General features: G+C 46.4%; 1 protein-coding gene across 1 annotated transcript in view; it reads right to left on the bottom strand.

Annotated features, from left to right (window-relative positions):
- Positions 1 to 19,702, bottom strand: part of LOC142880461 (histone deacetylase 7-like) — a 34,592-nt gene that overhangs the window by 9,053 nt on the left and 5,837 nt on the right. The window contains exons 2-19 of the mRNA XM_076014406.1: positions 11,370 to 11,557; positions 10,983 to 11,067; positions 10,511 to 10,625; positions 10,303 to 10,382; positions 8,956 to 9,072; positions 8,711 to 8,799; positions 7,993 to 8,091; positions 7,722 to 7,875; positions 6,870 to 7,108; positions 6,465 to 6,671; positions 5,749 to 5,947; positions 5,461 to 5,594; positions 5,244 to 5,364; positions 4,798 to 4,847; positions 3,671 to 3,778; positions 3,454 to 3,509; positions 2,272 to 2,356; positions 1,356 to 1,475 (exon numbers count right to left, since the gene is read on the bottom strand). Coding sequence (XP_075870521.1) covers positions 1,356 to 1,475; positions 2,272 to 2,356; positions 3,454 to 3,509; positions 3,671 to 3,778; positions 4,798 to 4,847; positions 5,244 to 5,364; positions 5,461 to 5,594; positions 5,749 to 5,947; positions 6,465 to 6,671; positions 6,870 to 7,108; positions 7,722 to 7,875; positions 7,993 to 8,091; positions 8,711 to 8,799; positions 8,956 to 9,072; positions 10,303 to 10,382; positions 10,511 to 10,625; positions 10,983 to 11,067; positions 11,370 to 11,557 — 2,246 coding nt within the window. The remainder of the gene's footprint in view (positions 1 to 1,355; positions 1,476 to 2,271; positions 2,357 to 3,453; positions 3,510 to 3,670; positions 3,779 to 4,797; positions 4,848 to 5,243; positions 5,365 to 5,460; positions 5,595 to 5,748; positions 5,948 to 6,464; positions 6,672 to 6,869; positions 7,109 to 7,721; positions 7,876 to 7,992; positions 8,092 to 8,710; positions 8,800 to 8,955; positions 9,073 to 10,302; positions 10,383 to 10,510; positions 10,626 to 10,982; positions 11,068 to 11,369; positions 11,558 to 19,702) is intronic.

Genomic DNA, 19,702 nt, shown 5'->3' on the forward strand with positions numbered 1-19,702 from the left:
GCTGCTGCCTTTGTAGTCTCGCTCGCGGCCATTACGAGTGGTGAGGGCGCATCACCAACACTCAATGTCTCAGTGTCAGTGGCTGACCGAGGGGGATGACTGACGTGAACTTGGCAACAAGGTGTCGCATTTTCTCTGCGTGCGCTCGTGTGTGTGTGCGTGTGTGTGTGCGTGTGAGCTGGTGTGAGAGCGTATTTAGAAAGATTGGCGATGAGCATCGCAGAGCGCACTGTCTCCGTCCTCCCCTCGGCGGATGGGACGCTTGGAGGGCAAAACGAAAAACACATGAGACTTCCTGTCCCCTGCCAACTAGTAATGTACCCGCACACACACACACACACACACACAAATAACTGTACACACACACACACACACACGTTCACGTCTCCTGCACTCGTCTCCGTCCTCTTCCTCCCCTTCATGCTTCCAGTGTTGCTGGTGCAGATTAGACCTTCGCAGCCCTCACGCTCTCCTCCGGCTATGACATCACACCCCTCGCCCCATGGTGTGTTGTGTGCCTACATGGTGGACAGCGAGGCTCTGGAGGTTTACCGCACAGCTCAACAGAGGTTGAGAGGCCTCTTAGGGCAAAGCCACATCCAAGCCAGCGCAGTGTTTTATGTCCCGCCGCTCCCCCTTTTATGGAAAAACATTGGTGAGTTCCATTCTCATTATTGTGGGACTCTGTGGGTGGAGGTGAGGGGGGGGCGGGAAGGCAAGGAAGGGAGGGCAGGGGGTGCAGACGGTGGATGCCGAGTGAGGGTTGGGGTCACTTCGTATCACCAGAGATAGTCATCACACTTGGTTACTGGTAAGACCGCAGGCGGTTCTCAATTTCCTGCATTTAAGCAGGAGCGCCCAATGTCAGCGTACACATCCTGTTGCGGAACCTGAGGCTGCGCTGAAACGCCGTGCGGGCCTCCGTTAAATGCGCAAATCGCCGTGGACGCGCACCGCTGAGCGGCGCGAAAGGCTGCTGCTGACAAGACTTGTCAATATGAAGTCAATGAGACGGCGTCGCATGCACTCTGCAGGGAGGCATCGGGAATATCCATTGGAACGATTCATTTAACTTTTGCAGAGACAGCCCATACGAAACAGCGCTCAGTGAGATCATCAACCAGATTTTTCATGACATGATTTAGAAAAACATTATTATTAATTTTTTTTTTTAAACCAGTGGATTTTCGCCCTGTCTGCTCTGATAATGCAGTTTGGCCTGAAGGCTACGAGGCTAAGAATTCTCGGATCAGATTTTCCCTGTAACCAGAAAATAATACATTTGTCTGGCAGCGCGTGGAACCATTAAAATCATCAGCCATCAATAACCATTGTAAAACAAACAAACTGCCAACCTCACTGGGATGTCCACCGCCAGGAAAGAAGTTTCCGTCGTCATATCGATGCAGAGAAATGTAAAGCACGTTCGGGTCGTTGTAAAAGGCTTCTTGGGTGCCGTTGCCATGGTGAATGTCCTGCAAAGATGTTGAATGGGTTTGGGAATTTACATGGTGAGCTCAGCTGTCACAAAACGCAGGAAAAAAACACAACTCAACGACCGTATTTCTAATTATGACAGGCAGAAAAGGTGCACGACCAGTCAACAGTTTGGACACAACATCTTTTCTCTCATTCTCGTGACTATTGACGTTGCAGTTCCTCACTGAAGGCATCAAAACTACGTCTGAACACACATGGAGTGATGTAGGAAACAATAAAAGTGTAAAATAACTCAAACACGATTTATGTTTAAATTCTTCAAAATAGCCGCCTTTCATAAAAAGCATATTTATAGTTACTCAACATGTTTTCCTTTGCTGAATAACGACATAGATCTCGCTCATACATTTGATGTCTTCGGCGTCTATCTGCCGTGTACAACGTTGCGACCACTTTGCATGAGAAGGTGTGTCCTAACTTTAGACTGGTCGTGTATGGCACGCCTGAGAGCAGGATCTGCCAATCTGCATATTCAATCAGCTCTTCAACAGATTGTAACAGAGCGGGTCATAATCAGGCTGAGGTCCTGCAGTGTGCCAGAGAGCACAGTGTGTCTGGGGAGGACTCGGCGCAGGCTGATTCGCGCATGCATATGGCGAGCAGAGTGGCGCCGAGCGATAACAGAACCTAAATAATAAATAGGAGGGCTTCTGTAGAGGGCTGCTCTGCTTCTGGGAACTTGTAAATGACAGAAATAAACAGGCAAAACACGTGTGTATTTGTTTGTTTACTGCTGGCCATGTGGGGACCAGTGATGCCGGTGCTGCTCACCCAGTCCACGATGAGGATTTTGGCGTTGAGTTTATGCTGAAGCTGTTTGGCAGCAATTGCCACGGAGTTGAAGAAACAGAAGCCCCTATGGATGCGTGGAGGGAAAGAATGGCAGCCACATGTGTTTAACAGGACATCTTTGGCAAAATAAAACTAAATCACCGCATTGAGCCGCAGAAACAGAAACATGTGTGAGCGGTTCTGCCGCGTCCCGCGCTCCAGTCTGTCACGGCTTCAAATTTTAAATCGAGAGCGCCGACGCTAACTAAGAAAAATAGAGCGCTCGGCTGGCAAACAATTGCAGCAAAGAGTTAAAAATGTTTAGAGGAAGACAGATCTCCCGCTTCATGTTGTTTTTCCCATCCCTCCGCCGATGACAAACAAAAATGCCGTATCTTATTAGAACAGCGTGTGCAAACTCTTTCACCTCGGAGAATTGAAAATTTTGTGACGGGCGGTAAACCAGGCGTATCGTAAAAATTGACTCTGCATTCCAAAAGATAACGCTGCAAAGTGCTGGCATGACATGTGAGTTGATTTCAGGTAAATGGATTCAGGACGTGGCGCGGCGCCGCCTGCGGCACTCGCTGCCTGCAGTCGAGGTATGAAAAAATGAAAAGTGTTGATGTATGAAAAACAATGAAAGAATGTTGGAAGTGGCTGTGTCAGCAGGGTCATAAACTGTGAGCAATTGTGCATGCGTGTGTGTGTGTGTGTGTGTGTGTGTGTGTGTGTGTGTGTGCGTGTGTGACATACGCAGCCTCAACTGCTCATCTAAAAGAAGTAATTATTGTCCCATAAATTACCAAGTGCTTCTGAGCGTGGGCGCGCACACACACACGCGCACACACACACACACACACACACACACACACACACACACACACTCACACAGTCCACAGTCCCAGATGAATGTGGCTTCTTGGCTAATGCTGGCTATCAAAGACAGACACACATATGCACACCCACACAGATAAGCTGAATGCAAACACACACATATATTAAGAGAAGACAGACACAGGCATGCATGCTCACTCTTTCTTCCTTAGAAGTTTTGCTGATCTGGGAAAAAAAAAAAAATCCACCGAGACGTTTTCTCGAGACCTCCTGGCTCCTCGTGTGTGTGTGTGTGTGTGTGTGTGTGTGTGCGTGCGTGTGTGCGTGTGCGTGTCTTGTACTCACAGGGGGGAGGAGTGGTTTGCATGGTGTCCAGGGGGCCTCACCACAGCAAAGCCATTCTGTAAGAAGAGGACAAACTGAAAACACCTTGCTACAGTAAGAGCCTGGGAGTGTGCAGAGGGCATCTTGTGAATTTGGCTCTTCATCAAGTCAAAGGCAAAGCGTTTCAGTCTCTGCCTTTGTCACTTGCTCATGCTGGTGCTCCGGGTCAGAGACGCACCTTCAGCTCTCCCTGAGCCACTTTCAGTGCCAGGTCTGTCACACATCCTGCAGCAATGCGTGACGCCGCTGATGTGTGAGGCTCATTCCACACGGTATCCACGTCCACCTGCGGGCGATGACGGAAAGAAAAAGAACGGTGTTGATACACGTCGTGTCCAATAAGTGATTGCTTGTTTAAGGATGTAACAAAGTTGCTTTGCTATTTATTTAGAATCCCTCATTGGCTGTTATGTTGGCAAATCCAGCGAAACCCCACATCTGACTGGATGTTCAGACACGCCGCCGTCGGTCAATACGGACTGAACAACTAGCAAACAAATCAATTAATCAAACAAATTCATCATTGAAGCTGCTAAATATTTTCTTTAAAAAAAAACAACAACACTCCTGTTTCTTTGTTTTTGTTTTGTTTTAATGTTAATCCATGTCCCTCACGTCCCCACAGACCACGCTGGACCAGAGCCACGGTGGAAGAATGAAATTAGAGGAATTTGTGTTTATCACAGACTTTACCATCTTGTTTCAATCAACCCACTTTACCAGAGCAGCCAAGGGCCAGGAAATCCAAGCAGATCTGAGGTCTTATCAACTGACACCCCCCGCTCCCCCCTCCCCCTTCCGCTCCTCTTCCCTCAATGTGGCTGGAAACAGGTTCTCATGGAAAATTATTTTCTGATTTTACTTAAATCTATGACGCTTCTCTCGCAGTATGCCGTGCCTCTTTCATTGTCCAACGCAACCCAACCCTCGCATTCCATCTTCCTTTCTTCTCTTTAACTCTTGCTCCTTGTTTCTGTGCAACGTCCCTCCAAATAAAATCCCTTTCGCAGGCTCACACTCCTCCGAGCTGCCATCACTTTGTTTCCCCTCTACTCTTCCACGTCCTACATTAGTACAGGTACAGACTTTTACTTCGGGCAAGGTTTCAACCTTCTCTTCATCAAAACCCACATGTAACGGAGGAACAATCAACCAGTCAACCAGGTCATGTTGGTTGTTGAGAAATGCAATCAGACAAATGGGAAATGTCCCATATGAATGACTTGTGTGTTTCAATGCAGCTGAGAGAGAGAGAGAGAGAGAGAGAGAGAGAGAGCTGTGTTTGTGTTTGTGTTTGGTACTCACACCAACTCCTCCACATGGCAACATCACAAACATCTGCTGCGGTAAGATTCCTGTTGAAAACATTTGACATTTAGGTGAAAAAAAAGCGACCTTTTAACAAAGCAAATTCATAATTCAGTGTGTCGCCCCGGATCTTATTGCACTCTACGTCTACATTTACATAGACACATTTGGTGGCGATGAATTAACTATTAACCATCCTGATGCACAAAACAAAAGCAAATGGCTGATATGGCATCGCAGGTTTTCAATGGCTACGCTCAGACTGTTGCCCAGTCGAGGTGAAGATGTTCAGCTTTTTTCCTGACAATCACAATTCCAGCTTGAGCCCCGATACACAAGCACAAGCAGCTCAGTTTGAGCTCACTCGCAAGTGCAAGGATGACGCGAGAGCCCGCTCCCGTTGCCAACTCTCATACGTGACGCTGCCTGTCAACTGTAATTACCGGCCAACTTGCGGTTGTCCAGTTTGAGGCGGTTGAAGGGGCTGGAGCCAAACAGAAGCACGTGCTCCTCCGAATGGACAGACTGCAGCTCTTCCACGGTGGCCTTCCTGCTGCGGATACGCTGCAAGCACACGGGAAAAGTATAGCGTGAAATAATAAGAGAGATGATGACTGACGAGTGTCGGGCGAGCGGCATCAGAGCGCTTGTGTGTCATACCTCGCACTGAGCCCTGAGCCCTCGTTCCTGCAGCCTGGACCAGATGCTCTGGACTCTTCCGGCGTGCTCCGGGTGGCGGCTGTTGTCCCCGCATGTACACTGGTGCTTCTGCATCTGAGCGTCATACACCAGACCTAGCACACAAACACACAGGCGCTTCAGTCCCATCGGCCGGCGGCGTCACCGTCGTAAAATGCGGCTTTTCATGAATGGAATTGAAACGCGTGGACAGTTGACACCGCTTGTGCTCTGTTTCCCTGCTGATGAAGACAAATGAGTGTCGCCTACCGGTGGTAAAGCGCAGCTGGCTGTCTGCCAGAGGGCTGGACAGTGACAATGAAGGCACAGCGGCAGGCGGATGTGAGGCGGGCGGCACGGTGGTGGACGCTGGGGAGGACTGGGTCCGAACCAGTGGCTGGTGAGCTAAAATCAGTGCGGGTACGCAGGTGGGATCCAGCTGGACACCCGACCTGAGGATCACCTGCCTCTGTGGGTCCCACCCCGGGGGGAGGTGAAAAAGAAAGTATTGTTTCAGTTGAATATCAGAAATTCAGTATCATTTTTATTTCACCCTCAAGAGCAAAACTGACCCAACTAAAACCACTTTGTCCATAGTGACTGATTTCTAATCTCGGATGCGTAACTAAAGCTACAGCGCCCCCTTGTGTTGAAACGTCAGGAAGCAACGAGACACTGTGTATCCTAAATACGCAAGTTCTCCTGTTCAGTGATCATAATGTATTCAACAAAAAACTCCAATGTAATAACAATAATAATAATAAATAATAATACATCTGATTTATAAGCGCCTTTCTGACACTCAAGGTCACACACGGTAAGAATAAATAATAATAATTAATAAATTAGAGTAAAACCTAAAAACAGAAATGGAAGAGTGGAGTCACACTGAAAAGGCGACTTTGAATGGAAAGGTTTTGAGGCGGTGGGCGGGTACAGGGAGGGTTGTGAATGACGCGTTCTGCTGACCCACTGAGGTTCTATACCTGACTGAGAGACTGCGAGGGCTCGATCAGGCTCTCCCGAGACGAGGTGGTGGACTCCGTGTCGTAAACGGAGTCCGAGCTGGCGGTGCTGCGTCTCCGGCGGTAGCCGTCCTCGCACAGTGAGCTGTGTTCTGAGCTGCACACTGACCCGGGCCCAGAACCAGAACCAGAACCGATCTCCTCCAGGTCCATGTCCTCTGATGGAATCTGCAGTTGTTGGATCATTATTATCATTGGTTGACTCCTTCATAAAACAGTTACAAGAGTTATAAAGTTCATATGCTTTTTCATAAAAGAATAAATATAAATATTATTAGTTGAAATTGATTATAGAAAGAAAACCCTGGCAGACCTAGCTAAATATTTAGTATGCTGATGGTTTTGCATATCCCTGCCTCGCCTTACCTTGCTCAGCTGTACGTTCTGCTTGAGCCTCTCCTGGAAACTCTTGGGGTACTGCTGAGACAGGTGGTGCTGGGCGTGCAGGTGATGGGCGGCGGGGAGAATAAGAGGCGAGTGGCTGTAAGGCGGAGGCTCAGAGCGTGTCCGCTCCAGGGGTCTGTGTGACGGCAACCTAATGTTGCCTTCCCTCCTGTGAAGGAAAAGCTGCTTCTGCTGCAGAGGAACCGAGTGCAAACCATGATCTGGGAAAAAGAAAGAAAGATTAAACTATGTATTTTATGTAAGGAATAAAAAATGCGTGTTAAACGTTATAAATTGTATTGTTGCTTTGATGGGGGAAATTGTGAATTATTGCGTTAAAACAATTTGGCCACAAATGAAAAAAAAAAGCATTTTTAGTAGACATCCAGCAGATGGCACTGTTGTAAAAGAAAAACTGTTAAGGCCAAGGATGAGCTTCACGTATAGACAAATAGCAGTTATCTATTTATAGAGACAGGTCATTATCCAAGTTGTGAAATTTCACACAGGAACTGATACAAGAGGTCTGCGGTCCAGAGAGCTTTTTACGAGAAACTCAACACATAAGCGGTTAATGAGTGTCAAAGGTGCTTTGACTATAGATTCTAAAAGCCCATTAACTGTGCAACTCACAGGAAAGGCAAGAGATATGAAAGTCATTAGTTCCTGTCTGATCGCAGGTAACCAGATAAAAATGACTTTCACTTTACACTCCCAGTGCCTAAAACATCATCGCTCTCATTTCAAAACTGGGAGCAAAGGAGATGCTCTTCCATAAACTAACCGGCTTGCGCTTTGTGTTGTTGCATGTAAAAAGACGTGTACACTACTTACACGAGAGGAGCTGAGAGTGGAGCAGCTTGGAGTGAGGCTCCAGGATCAGCACAGGCTGTAGCTGATGAGCCAGGGCTGCACTGCTGCCATCCAGAGACATGTAGACTTGGTGTGGAGCGCATCCTGGCAATAGCCTGGCGACTCGCACATCAGTCTGGGGGCGGGGGTTACAAAATCATTAATTCATTGTTCATCAACTCATCTAAACCATTCAATGAATCAATTAGGCTGTTCCCATTTTTCTCTTTGAAAATCGTGACTGGTCGGTCACCTGTGCAGGAAGTCCAGCGGTGATATTGGACACGGCGCTTTGGTTGGGACTCAGAGAGAACGGAGTCAAACCACCATCCTTCAGAAGCAACCTGTGTGTCTGGAGGTACCAGTGACAATAAAACAAAAGTTAAAGAAGCATCACATCGTCACATCATTACGTTCAGAGGAGGCGTCGACAACAACTCCGACAGAGGAAAATCCAAAAAGCAAGTGAATGAAGGCTCGCTTTGAAATACATCCTGAGTTTAGGGTTAGTTTATTGTTTATTTAGACGAGACAGTGTCCATTCGTGCACATGTTCACAATACACAGTACCGGAGTTGGCTCGCCGCTAAATTCCATCCATAGCCCCCCCTAAAATGAAACATTCAGTCCTATTTGGACATGACAAAACAACGCGGACGTGCAACATGTCATCGCAGGACACCGCATTACCATTGACACAATGCCAACAGAGACAGGAAGCGCATGTAAGACGTCATCTCAGAGATAACAAAGACATCACGTCTAATACGCAGACAAGAACCATTCATGCAACGGCTCCTCTGCTCTACCCTTAACTACTGTAAGCTTCATACTTGCATGGAACTGACACATGGATACAAGGAATCATTGTATTTAGACAATACAATGGTCCCGACCGTGTTGCTGAAGCCACATCAGTTTGCACACACAGGAAGCGGTTGCCAAAGCAGCGGCGCCTGCACCAGGCTCACCTCATTGACCAGTGAGCTGCTCTCTGACAGGCGGCTGTCATTGGGTGAGCTGCACCCTGAAGTCGGAGTGCTGCAGTTGGAGGAGGAGTCTGGGCGATGGAGGCGAGACACACATATCAGACATCGCATTGCAAATGTTATAGTATGTCAACAGATATGCAATGGTAAGTACATTAAAAAAAACAAAGGGTTAGACAACCCAATGTAAATATCAACAATCAAAAAGCATGGAAGTGTAGAGGCACTACCGAGTGTTTCCGTTCTGTGTTTGACATGTGGAGGAGCACTGCTCTTACGCAGCAGTGGGTTTGGTCTCGTACTGATGAGCTTCTTTATTTTCCACTTGAGAGTGGGCTCCGAAACTGCACATGCACATTAAACACAGGCAAAGGCAAACGTCAATGTCACACAAACAAAAACAAAAAACCTCAAACAACGCTCCGTTTTTGGTTGAAGTCATCTAAAAGTATTTTCTACATATTAAACACCTCATTAAGTCGTAGCGAGAAGGTCTCCTTCGATGAGATTATCGCGACAAACAAGACAAACAAACAAATCCAAAAGCTCTTTGGAACGCAGCTAAAACAAGCAAATACCACGCAGCCTCGTTCATGAAGCCTCAAAGATGTTCTGTGTTTTCATTGGTCAGGCTCTGATGAGTCCAAACACAACAATCAATCAGTCACTCGCTCAGAGCTCTTAAAAAGGCATCTTTATGCTGGTGCAGAGCCCACACAGTACTGGTGGGTGTGTGCATACTTGGACTTAAATCTTCAAGGGCAACAAAAATAAATGCTGGAATTTTGAATGACAAGCGTGTGAAACCACTCCCACTTTTTCATAACAATGCGAGCTGCGAGTTGCCCTGGACTCTCACGCAGTTCATTTTACACATACCGCTGCTAAAGTGATGTAACGGCTTTGTTTCTCGCTCTTACTCTTGTTTTTTTTTATGACTCTCTGTTCTCTCTCTGACCCCTGCGGACATGCTCAGTAATGAGTTGCCTCCACCTCACCGGAGGGGACACTCCTGGGTACATTCTTTCCTTCCCTCACTTTTTGCATACGCTATTCAGGTGGAGGCCGGAGCAAAAGGAAAGTACAGTCGGAGCGATTCAAAGCGGCACAGACGTTTAAGGAGGAATCTCCAGCAACACGTTACATGAACATATAAACAGTCAAAACTTTGGACACGCCTGATTCTTCTTGATCTTTACTACTATGTAGATACATACTGAAGACGTCATATGACCAAGATATGTTGTGGATTAATGTGGCAAAAAAAAAAAAAAAAGAAATATGTTCTGTTATATATATTTGATATGAAGGGTGGCTATTCTAGATCATCTAAAATATAACATTTGTTTGAGTTATTTCACACTTTTTTTTCTTTAATACAGAGTACATATGTGTTCATTCATAGTTGTGATGCCTTGAGTGACAATCTACAATGCAAATAGCCATGAAAAGGAAAGCAAAACCATTAAATCAGAAGCATGTGTCCAAATTCTGACTGGTAGTGCACATTATATGTTCATAAAGTACAATGTATGAACCGCCGTTGTGCACACAAACACAGCGGTGCATCTCACCTGTCCTGCGCAGGACGAGCTCTTTCCTCTGGTCACACGGTGTGGGCTGTGGCTGCAGGGACATGTCTGGAGTCGGAAGACTGGGGAGGCCAGACAACCAGACAGCAAGAGACTAAATTCAGACTGCCAAATGACGAATGACTGCGTCGATCTTTATAATGATCTGTTTTCGTTTACGTCAACCTGCCAGAGAACGAGGCCTCCTCACCTGTATCCTGCCACGGGGCCGCAGTGGTTAGGGGGCACCCTGTCATGGGTGGGCTGGCTTTTCATAATGATGTGTTCCCGGAGTTTCTGTCTCACTAGGGGACTGGCAACAGCACCTGCCGGCCAAGAAATTAGATGGTGGTTTGCATCATATGCAGTCACAAAGTGAGCCAGGAAGCCTGGCCGACGACAGCTAATTATTATGATCAATTAAGACAACTCTAAAGTGCACTCCTAACGACAAAGGAACCGGTTCTAGAAGTGTTTCCAAAGCTCAAAAGAGCCGAATGCTTTGTTTTTCACTAAAGTGTGATGTGCGTTTAAATTCCCTATAATCTGAGAATGTTGTGGAAATCCCCTTTTCTTGAATAGCATGTTCAGTACGCTATGACTCAGACAGAGAACATCAAGAGCCCATCTTTGATGGGAAACTACCACATTACATGAGAGCATAGAGCTCATGTGACACTTACTCTGCTCATCCTTTTTCTTTCGAATCAGCTGTTGCAACTTCTCCCTTTTGTCCTCCATCTGTCGTTTCCGATTTTCAACTTTATACTGATGGGACAAAAAGAAGAAACACGCGAATGAGTGACACTTGAAAACACTGCAAAGAAGGCAGACAACTGCTACAGCCCCTTTTGTTAGAATAGGAACTGAAAAGAACTATACTGGTACACTTTCAGTTGTCCGTTTACTGTAACCTGTAACCTGCTCCTTTCTCATGTGCTGCAAAGGCAGCACGGTTGTTTTTGTGGTTACCGGCAGGTGGTCAATCTGCTTTCACCTCTCTTAGCGGCACTGGCTGCTGACAGACAGCCCGCACACGTCGTGCTCGTCCACTCGCAGTTTCTGCCCACCTGCAAATGCTGCTGCTGAGCAAATTGGGAGCACTGTTGAGAAGTGAGCGGTCCCAGCAAAAAGGGGGAGCAGGGGGCCAGCATGGCAGAATCTGGGCTTGGATGGAGGAACTGTTGGGCCACACTTAGGTCCATGGGGTGGTCCCCATGTGTGAGCGATGAGCTCTTGCTGCTGATGATCACTTCCACTGCAAACAGAGAAAGAAAGAGAACGTTAAATGGCAGTTACAAGTTACAAGATCTTGAGAAAGGGTAGAATTTGTATAGTTCAAGTTGGAAAAAAAAAGACAAACAGGTACATTTTATTTGCCCCGTTGTCTGGATTTTATTCTATACAGTGTATATTAACAGACACCACTCATACAGCACAAAAGAGCATGTAGCCACAAGTCATTGTGACCCAGAAACCATAAGACAAAGAAGCAGCAGACAACTAGAACTGAAGAAGCATCAGCCTGAAGCCCTGTGATGCACAATGGCAAGACACAACATACACAACCAAATGGAAAACTTGATACTATTTTCACATGTGAATGCAACTGCCACCAGAAGCCAATAAACATGATGTAGATGGTTTCGGCACAGACGCGAAAGTGTGGATTGATACAGTGTGGAAGGAGACACCTTGGTCCCCCCCGGGACAGAGAAACAATAGGAGTGGAGGAGGGACATTCGTTAGCGAGGGTGAGTCTGGAAAATACGGCGGGAGTGCTGAAGTACACATTAATGGGGACAACACAGAAAAACCAAGGTACAGGTCAGGAAGGCTTTGTTTCTAGAAAGTATGAAGGTAGTTTGGTCTTTAAATCGGCTTTATTGCATTGGCTTAAGGCGCCGCAACTACACAAAACAGTCTACATATACACACTGCGGTGGTCCTACAGGACTATTATCCTGCAGAAACCATTAGTGCTTCTGACTTGGACAGAGAGAACAAAAAAAATACGTGCGCAACGGTATTCTCTCTAATATAAACGATTCCTCTTTTAATTTGGGTTTTCTTACAATATATGATAATTTGTGCAGATTTGAGACAGAAAGTTACATTTTAAGATAAATCACAGCTGGATGTTACTTGTCCAAATATGAGACAATGAAACAACATCTGTCGTGACACAGGTCAAGTTCATCAAAGTTCACCGTCTGTGTTGGAATGCTGCCCTGTGAGGTGCTTAATGATGCCTCAACCTGTCAGACAGTGCTTAATCTTTGACACTCGCAAATATTCCTGAAACATACTTGAATGGCAGAGTCGCCTTTGAAATCACAGGGCGTCTTGCTTTAAGCGCTGGATTTCGAGCCTCAGAAGATTTTTTTTTTTGTTGTTTGTTCTGAAACAACAGGTCGAACCGGATGAAGTAAAATCGCAGAATGAGAACAGCAGAGCCAAACCTTGCGTGGTTTTTACAGTAAATGATGGTAGTTTCTGAATATTGTCACGAAAACACGCGCAGACTAAAAAAAGGTCGGCCCCGTGAGAGAGAGGAAACAATCAGGAAGTCAGTGCTCTCCCCTGAAAAGAGAAACAACACCTGTGGTCTTGCTTTCTCAGTGAAAACAGCCTCGATGGTCCGCTGTTGCAGTTAACACACGGCACGCATCAGCTCGCTCACTTTCTGGATCGTCTTTTGCAGAGACGCCGTCGCCATGACTTGAGGCAGACACACATGACGGGACACAAAACCTGCTCGGTCACCGCGTGAGGTGCTCACAAAGTACGATTGGGTTTCTTCCACCTCCAGACAGAGACTCTCCAAAAGCTCGCAACTGCTTCCTATCATCTTACACGCTGCGCTCACTGTGTTAGCAAAAACAAACAATACAAGCTAGTTTCAACGTTACATTAGGTTTGATTTTTTTTTTAACCAAGGCTGTTGCTGAGTTTGCTATTCAGGCCTCTAAAAAAACTACAAAAATATTTTTTTTTTTAAAAAGAGCAAAAGGAACATCTGCAACATTTTTGCAAGTATGCAGAAGAGCTTCAAAATAAGATCAGCGTCTGCTTCCCTGCCTCTCATTAGAGCCTGTGGTGCTATAAATAGGCAGGAGACAAACTTCTGGTTTCTGTAATAGCATATATGTTTCACAACCATCGTTCTCTTTGTGCGCTTTCTGCAGCAGCACTGATGAAAAAAAAGACACACACACACGCACACACACACACACACAGAAACAGTGACTTCCTGTTTCTAAAGTTAGTCTGTACCATAACATCCTCTCGGTTCATTTCAGTGAGATGAAACTGCTATTTTTGTTGAAAACCTCCACTGGCCCCTTTCTACAGCTTGGGATATACAAACGCCCCAAACAGTATTTATACACACATGACAGGCCTAAAATGTGCTTTGTTTATTGCTGGACTCGAGCAAACTCTGCTGTGGTACTGAAAGGGGTTATGTCTGCAAGCAACAAATGAGGTGAGGCTCAAGATACTATTTGGGTTCATACAGTAGAGCAGCAACAGATTTGAGGTTTGCGCCTTGTTAGAGGAGCCACAAAGCAGCGAGAGAGAGAGAGAGAGAGAGAGAGAGAGAGAGAGAGAGAGAGAGAGAGAGAGAGAACGAGTTCACAACGAGACATTTGGCAGCATCACAACACCATATCTTTACTGCAAGATCACCACGGACAAGAGAGTTCTCGGGAATGAAACCATCTGGTTAACCGTAGAATCAATTCAAACAAGTCTTAAAATTACAAACTACGAGGAGTAACGTCCAACACAAGATCGATATGATCAAGGTTCTTGTTGATACTGGTGGCACACATTGAAAGGTACTTGCAAGTGCCAGACACCCAAGAGTTGCTACGCAGCAGACTGTGGTCGTCCCCAGCGGTTCGTTTGAGTTCTTGTTGCCTCTTGATGGTCTCCGACCGTCTGACCTCTGATGTCAAGAAGGCATTTTCCTCCGCACAACTGCCGCTGGCTGGAAATCGTTTTTCCCCCCTGTGACCCGAACCCTTGAAAGGGTGGTGTGTGAAAATCCCGGTCCATCAGAAGTTTGTCAAATACTCAGACCTACAGGCCATCTGGCACCAACGACCCCGGTAGGTTCAAAGTCACTCGAGTCCCCTTCCTTGTACCCCATTCTGATGCTGGCTCTCATGCAAGTCCGCTGTAGCACGTCAGCGTGCCTCCATGCACCGAGTTGCTGCCTCACCGTTGATTGATTGATTGGCTGTTTGCATGAACAGCTTGCATAATTAAGTGACCAGTGGGTGTATGTGGCATAAGTGCAACGGCCATGATTACAATAACATCCAGAGCTTATTTCATGGTGTCAGCCTTGAGAGTTTCTCCTCTGGCATTCTTTTTGATGGAGGGTCAGTGCAACATGCTGGAGGTGTATTACGACCATCACAGTATATCTACAGGTGGATTGCTCTTTCCTGCCACTACACTGTTATAATGGCATTAACTACCAGTGTCAAAAAAATGTTGATTGATTACATTTTTAATCGACAATTTTTCACATCTCTACTTTGGGAGCGCATAGATTTTCACAATCAGTCGCCGCCATCTAAATCAGACAACTGTATAGAAAGACAGCGTAAGTGCTCACTGTCGGCCACTGCACCATGCAGGCTTCCCTTGGGGTCTCATCCCAGCCCGCTACCTAGCTACCTCTCAGTACCTCTCTCTTTATTCAGCGCCCCTTCCCTGCTAACGTTAGGAAGAATCCACAGCTGCTGGGGACATTCTGTCCCTGTGCTTCCGAGCAGCTGGAGTATCAATCTCCAAATGTGTGCATCCGTGAGCGTATTTGCTTGTGTGTGTGTGTGTGTGTGTGCGTGTGTGTGTGTGTGCGTGTGTGGGTGTCCGTCTATAAGTGCCAAGGTATTAATAGACTGCAGCTGTTGCTTTTGAGCGCACAAAACAGGTCTTTGTGTTTGCGTAAGTTGGATCCACTTTTTGCGACAGTTGAGGGTGCACGGCCCGTGTGCGCCAGTGTTGCCGTATGTTGCCGCTGGTATATTAATAGTGCCATTTGTTTCTTTTCGAGCAGCACTGTGGCTCTTTGTGCTCGGCGTGCGCGACCGGGCCCGGTTTTATTTTTAGTGTCACCTGTCGGGGAACACTTGTGTTATCGTGTCTAATCATGCGAGTGCACGTGTTGCATGGCATGAACTTTGGTGCACATGCTGCTGGTTGTCTAAATATTAATAGTGCTGCCACCCTTGTTTTTGTGAGCGGGTGGCATGTGTGTGAGCTTGTGTCCGTGTATTAATAGAGCTCCCAATTGTCAACAAGTGCTTCTGTGTGTGCGTCGCCCAAGTGTGAACGGCTGTTAAAAACTGCATACTTACGACCCTGCACACTGCGAGAGATAACGATTTCACAAATAATTTTCATTTTGACCAAAATTTGCTCCATGCTGCAATCTATAATTCACTCGACCGTTGTCATGATTGTATTTTTGGTTATTGGCATAACAATTAGGCAGAATGACAATTGTACAATTGTTTGTAAAATGTCTTAGAATATTCAAAGCACCTTTAAGCTGCTTTATTTTAGTTTATTAGTCAACACTATTATTCAATACATGGCAAAAATATCTCAAACCAAAAATAAGTCCAAAGAAAAGTTAATCAAATTCTTTGCAAAAACTGTTTGGCCTTAATCTCACATGTATTACACAAATGTACTATTTTATCATTGTATCCTTCTTCTTGCTTTGTCTTCCTTTCATTGGACATACTTTTCCGGTACTTGACTTTTAACCTGACAAATACGAAGTTCATTTGTATATTCATCCGATTCCACAGTCTTCGCTTCTCTTCTCTCATTTGTGCTCTTCCTGACCTTGGCTTTTTTTTCATGGACTGAAAAGTTCAGAGATCAAGATGCTTGTAAGACTGCTCTTGATGATAAGTCCCTGAGGCAATGCAGAAAAAAAAAAAAAAAATGACGGCTCACCAGCGTACTGTAGAGTTAGTGTCTCTGTGTGTGAGAGTGTGTGTGTGTGTGTGTGTGCGTACGTGTGTGTGCGTACGTGTGTGTAAATGTCAAACTCGTCAGTGTGATCCTCGCGCTTGATTTCTCCCAACCACCACAGAGTGACAATTGTTAAAATGATTATTTTTTTCCTGCTGTGGCTTATCAGCATTGGAAGGCAGAAAACAGAGCTTAATTCGGCCGGAGTGCTGTCACAAGGTTTGCATGAGACCGAACGCACGCTGCTTCAGAACACACACACAGTGCCGGTACTATTTACTAAAAAAAAAAAAAAGTGAGGTAGCAAATCTGATTTATATTTTCAATTTGGCCAAAAGCAGAAATCACATGGTTGAAACTTGTGGTCGAATGAAGCGCTGATACCCAACACTTTTGACAATGGTAGCGTTTTCTCCGGAAAAAGTACATCAGCAGTAAACGCAGCTACAAGCGCAAGCGTAGTTATGACCACAACATTGCCTTTGGCCAGATTGGGATATCGTTCGCCCTTACATAATTACCAGGTGGCCTTCCTTCAGTGTTCCTGCACAGACGTTGGCAGATTCACATCACAGATCATCAGGTCATTAGGTCACATCTAAATCAGTCGTATACAAACTCAACATAAACCAATTTGTTCCCATTTTGTACAATGTACAAGGCCATCGAAAACTATTCATCTTCTGGAGCGCACACACACACACACACACACACACACACACACACACACACACACACACACACACACACACACACACACACACACACACACACACACACACACACACACACAGTGTGTATCGGCAGTCAGCTGAGTTGATCTTAAATCAGGAACAGGAAATGCGATCTGGAACTCTGGTTGGTCCAGAACACTGTCCCCATTGTCAGCACAGTGCAGTGGCTCACACTGGGAAACCACTGGGGACTTTTAAAGGTTATCTGTCCTGGGAAAGGGTACGTGTTCGCTTCGGAAAGACGCTGGCAGCACGAGGGTAGGACAGTCTGCACACCGACAAGGACCTTGTGTTTCTTAGCAGACGAAGCTCAGTGCATTTGAGACGCCAGCGTTCACCTTTTCCCCCAGTCGGGACAGATGACAATAAGAGGCAAAAAAACAACCAAAAACAGTCATTCATGTCTTCACAGTGGTAGGGAACGGCTGTCATTTGTGTGATTAAAACATGATGAGGCAGAACAAACTAAAGCGACCTTACGATAGAGGACCACACGTGATCATTTTTTTCATTCTTCCAGATAACTGATTAACTAACACAGATAATTAACACTGATAAGTGTTCATTTATTATTATTATTATTATCTATTTTAATCGTCTTTAATTTTTAATCTCTCGCATTGTTTCTATTGTTATTTCACCTGTGAAGCGACTCTGAGCACCCGTAAGAGCGCTTTATAAATAAAAAACATTATTATTATTATTATTTAGAATTTTAATGGGACAAAATCAATAGTCTGATTAATCTGTGCATTAAATAATGACAGAGCAATGACCTGTTGCTGTACCACTTCCAAATATGTACTCCAGCGAGACATGACTAAAAAGAGCCATTCCATAGTAAACACTTCCTTGGACAGCCTTCACTGTTCTTTGTTTCCATGTTTATCCATTTTTGTGTAGCGAGCTAAACGCCACGGACAAAACAAAACCGCCTTGTTCTCAGGTCGCGTCTGTGACTGAAGTCAGACAGTGCTTGTCACTGTATTGCATAACTCCCCACTACCAGTTACATGGATCGCTAGACTTGCCTTACAACTAATTATACCACAGTGTGTGACTCACAGCTGGTGCCACCTGCAGAAGGAAAGAGGCCAAATATGCCGGCGGTGAAATGCCTCGCTCTTGGAGAATGTCGATGAACTTCATTCACGGTACAAATAGAGCGGTCGCAATGCCAGCGCGCGCGCTAAGCCTTTCCAATAGCATTATAGTTTCGACAACAGCAGGCACACTCATTGTTTGTGACTGGAGTGGAAAAAAACAACAAGCCCATGTAGTGTCACAGCTTGTGCTGCTGGTACCTCTGCAAGCAGCCGTTTATGTAAGATGACGCTGATCAGCTTAAATGGGAGCGTAATGTGATCAAAGCATGAACATGCACTCTTGCAGGCATGAGTATGCGTGTGCACACAAAGACAGACAGACAGACAGACACACACACACAAACTGACACTGACTCATTCAAGCCAACCATCATCAAGATAATGGCACCAACGCAAGCAGAGAAAAAAAAAAATATTTGAATGGCATCAGAACGAAAGTAGGAGATTAAAGATAAAGGCGTCAATGGCAGGCACTGCCCAAGTGAGTGTAACGCAACACTATCTGTAAATCAACACAGAGCCGATGACCTCAGCCCGTGCAGAGAGAGAGAGGGGGGGGGGGGCCTGGACACATGAGACCGCCCGCCGCCGAGCGGGTTTTTTCATTTTCCGGGGACACAGGTGCTGGGAAGAATAAAACAACAATGCACACAGAGCTGCTGAGCTTCAATCCTACCAAACAACCCCCAAAGTGAACGATCCAAACTGATGGGGCTGAGGAAGGAAATGCACCACCAGCAGGAACCTCTAGCCCGACACCCACAAGGAGAGAGGTCTTGATGTATGCTCACCAGTGCAGCCCCCCTCGTGCAGACTGAGAGCTGGGCGACTCAGTCACCGTGTGCAGCTCTCCGCCTACTGCTCGACGCTCTCATTTGGCCAGTCCATCACCTGCATTTCTATCCAGGCGGGTGGGTATCTATCTGAATGTCAGATGAACTCTGAACCGCAATTAAAAGCCACCAGTGGACTTTTGCACCTGCTCAACTTGGACGCGAGCCAGAGACAAAGTGGATCGACTGACTGCGGCGCGTCGGTTGGATTCAGGCACCTGCGTCAAACAAACCCACCTGAAGCACAGCGTTCGCACTCGCGCACTCTCGCTCTCTCTCTCTCTCTCGCGCGCGCGCACACACACACACACACACACACACACACACACACACACACACACACACACACACACACAAGCAGACAATCACGTCAGGACAACGGCAGCGCTTTTAAATAATAAAGACCCACACGGCAGCGGTTGGATTCTTCACGGAGCGCGTGAGCAAAGATAACAGATGTACAGCGGACATGCAGCCTACCTGCCTAGACGCGACCCATTTCCCAAGGTTCCCGGGGAGAGGGGGGGGGGCACAACAAAGGTAAAGTTCAGCAAACCGGGACGAAGAGAGGGCGTCTGTCAGCGTCTGCCCCTTGTCATGCAGCGCGTGTGTCTGAAGAACGTCATCAAAGTTACCGGATACAGGCAGCTGCGGCGTCAAAACGACAACGAACGCACACGCCCCCCCCCCACCCCACCCAGCGCGAGGGGGGGGGGGGGGGGAGAAA

This window comes from Nelusetta ayraudi, unplaced genomic scaffold (assembly GCF_046127955.1).
Source record: "Nelusetta ayraudi isolate G7.1 ecotype Tasmania unplaced genomic scaffold, CSIRO-AGI_Nayr_v1 ptg000168l, whole genome shotgun sequence".
Taxonomy (NCBI): Eukaryota; Metazoa; Chordata; class Actinopteri; order Tetraodontiformes; family Monacanthidae; genus Nelusetta; species Nelusetta ayraudi.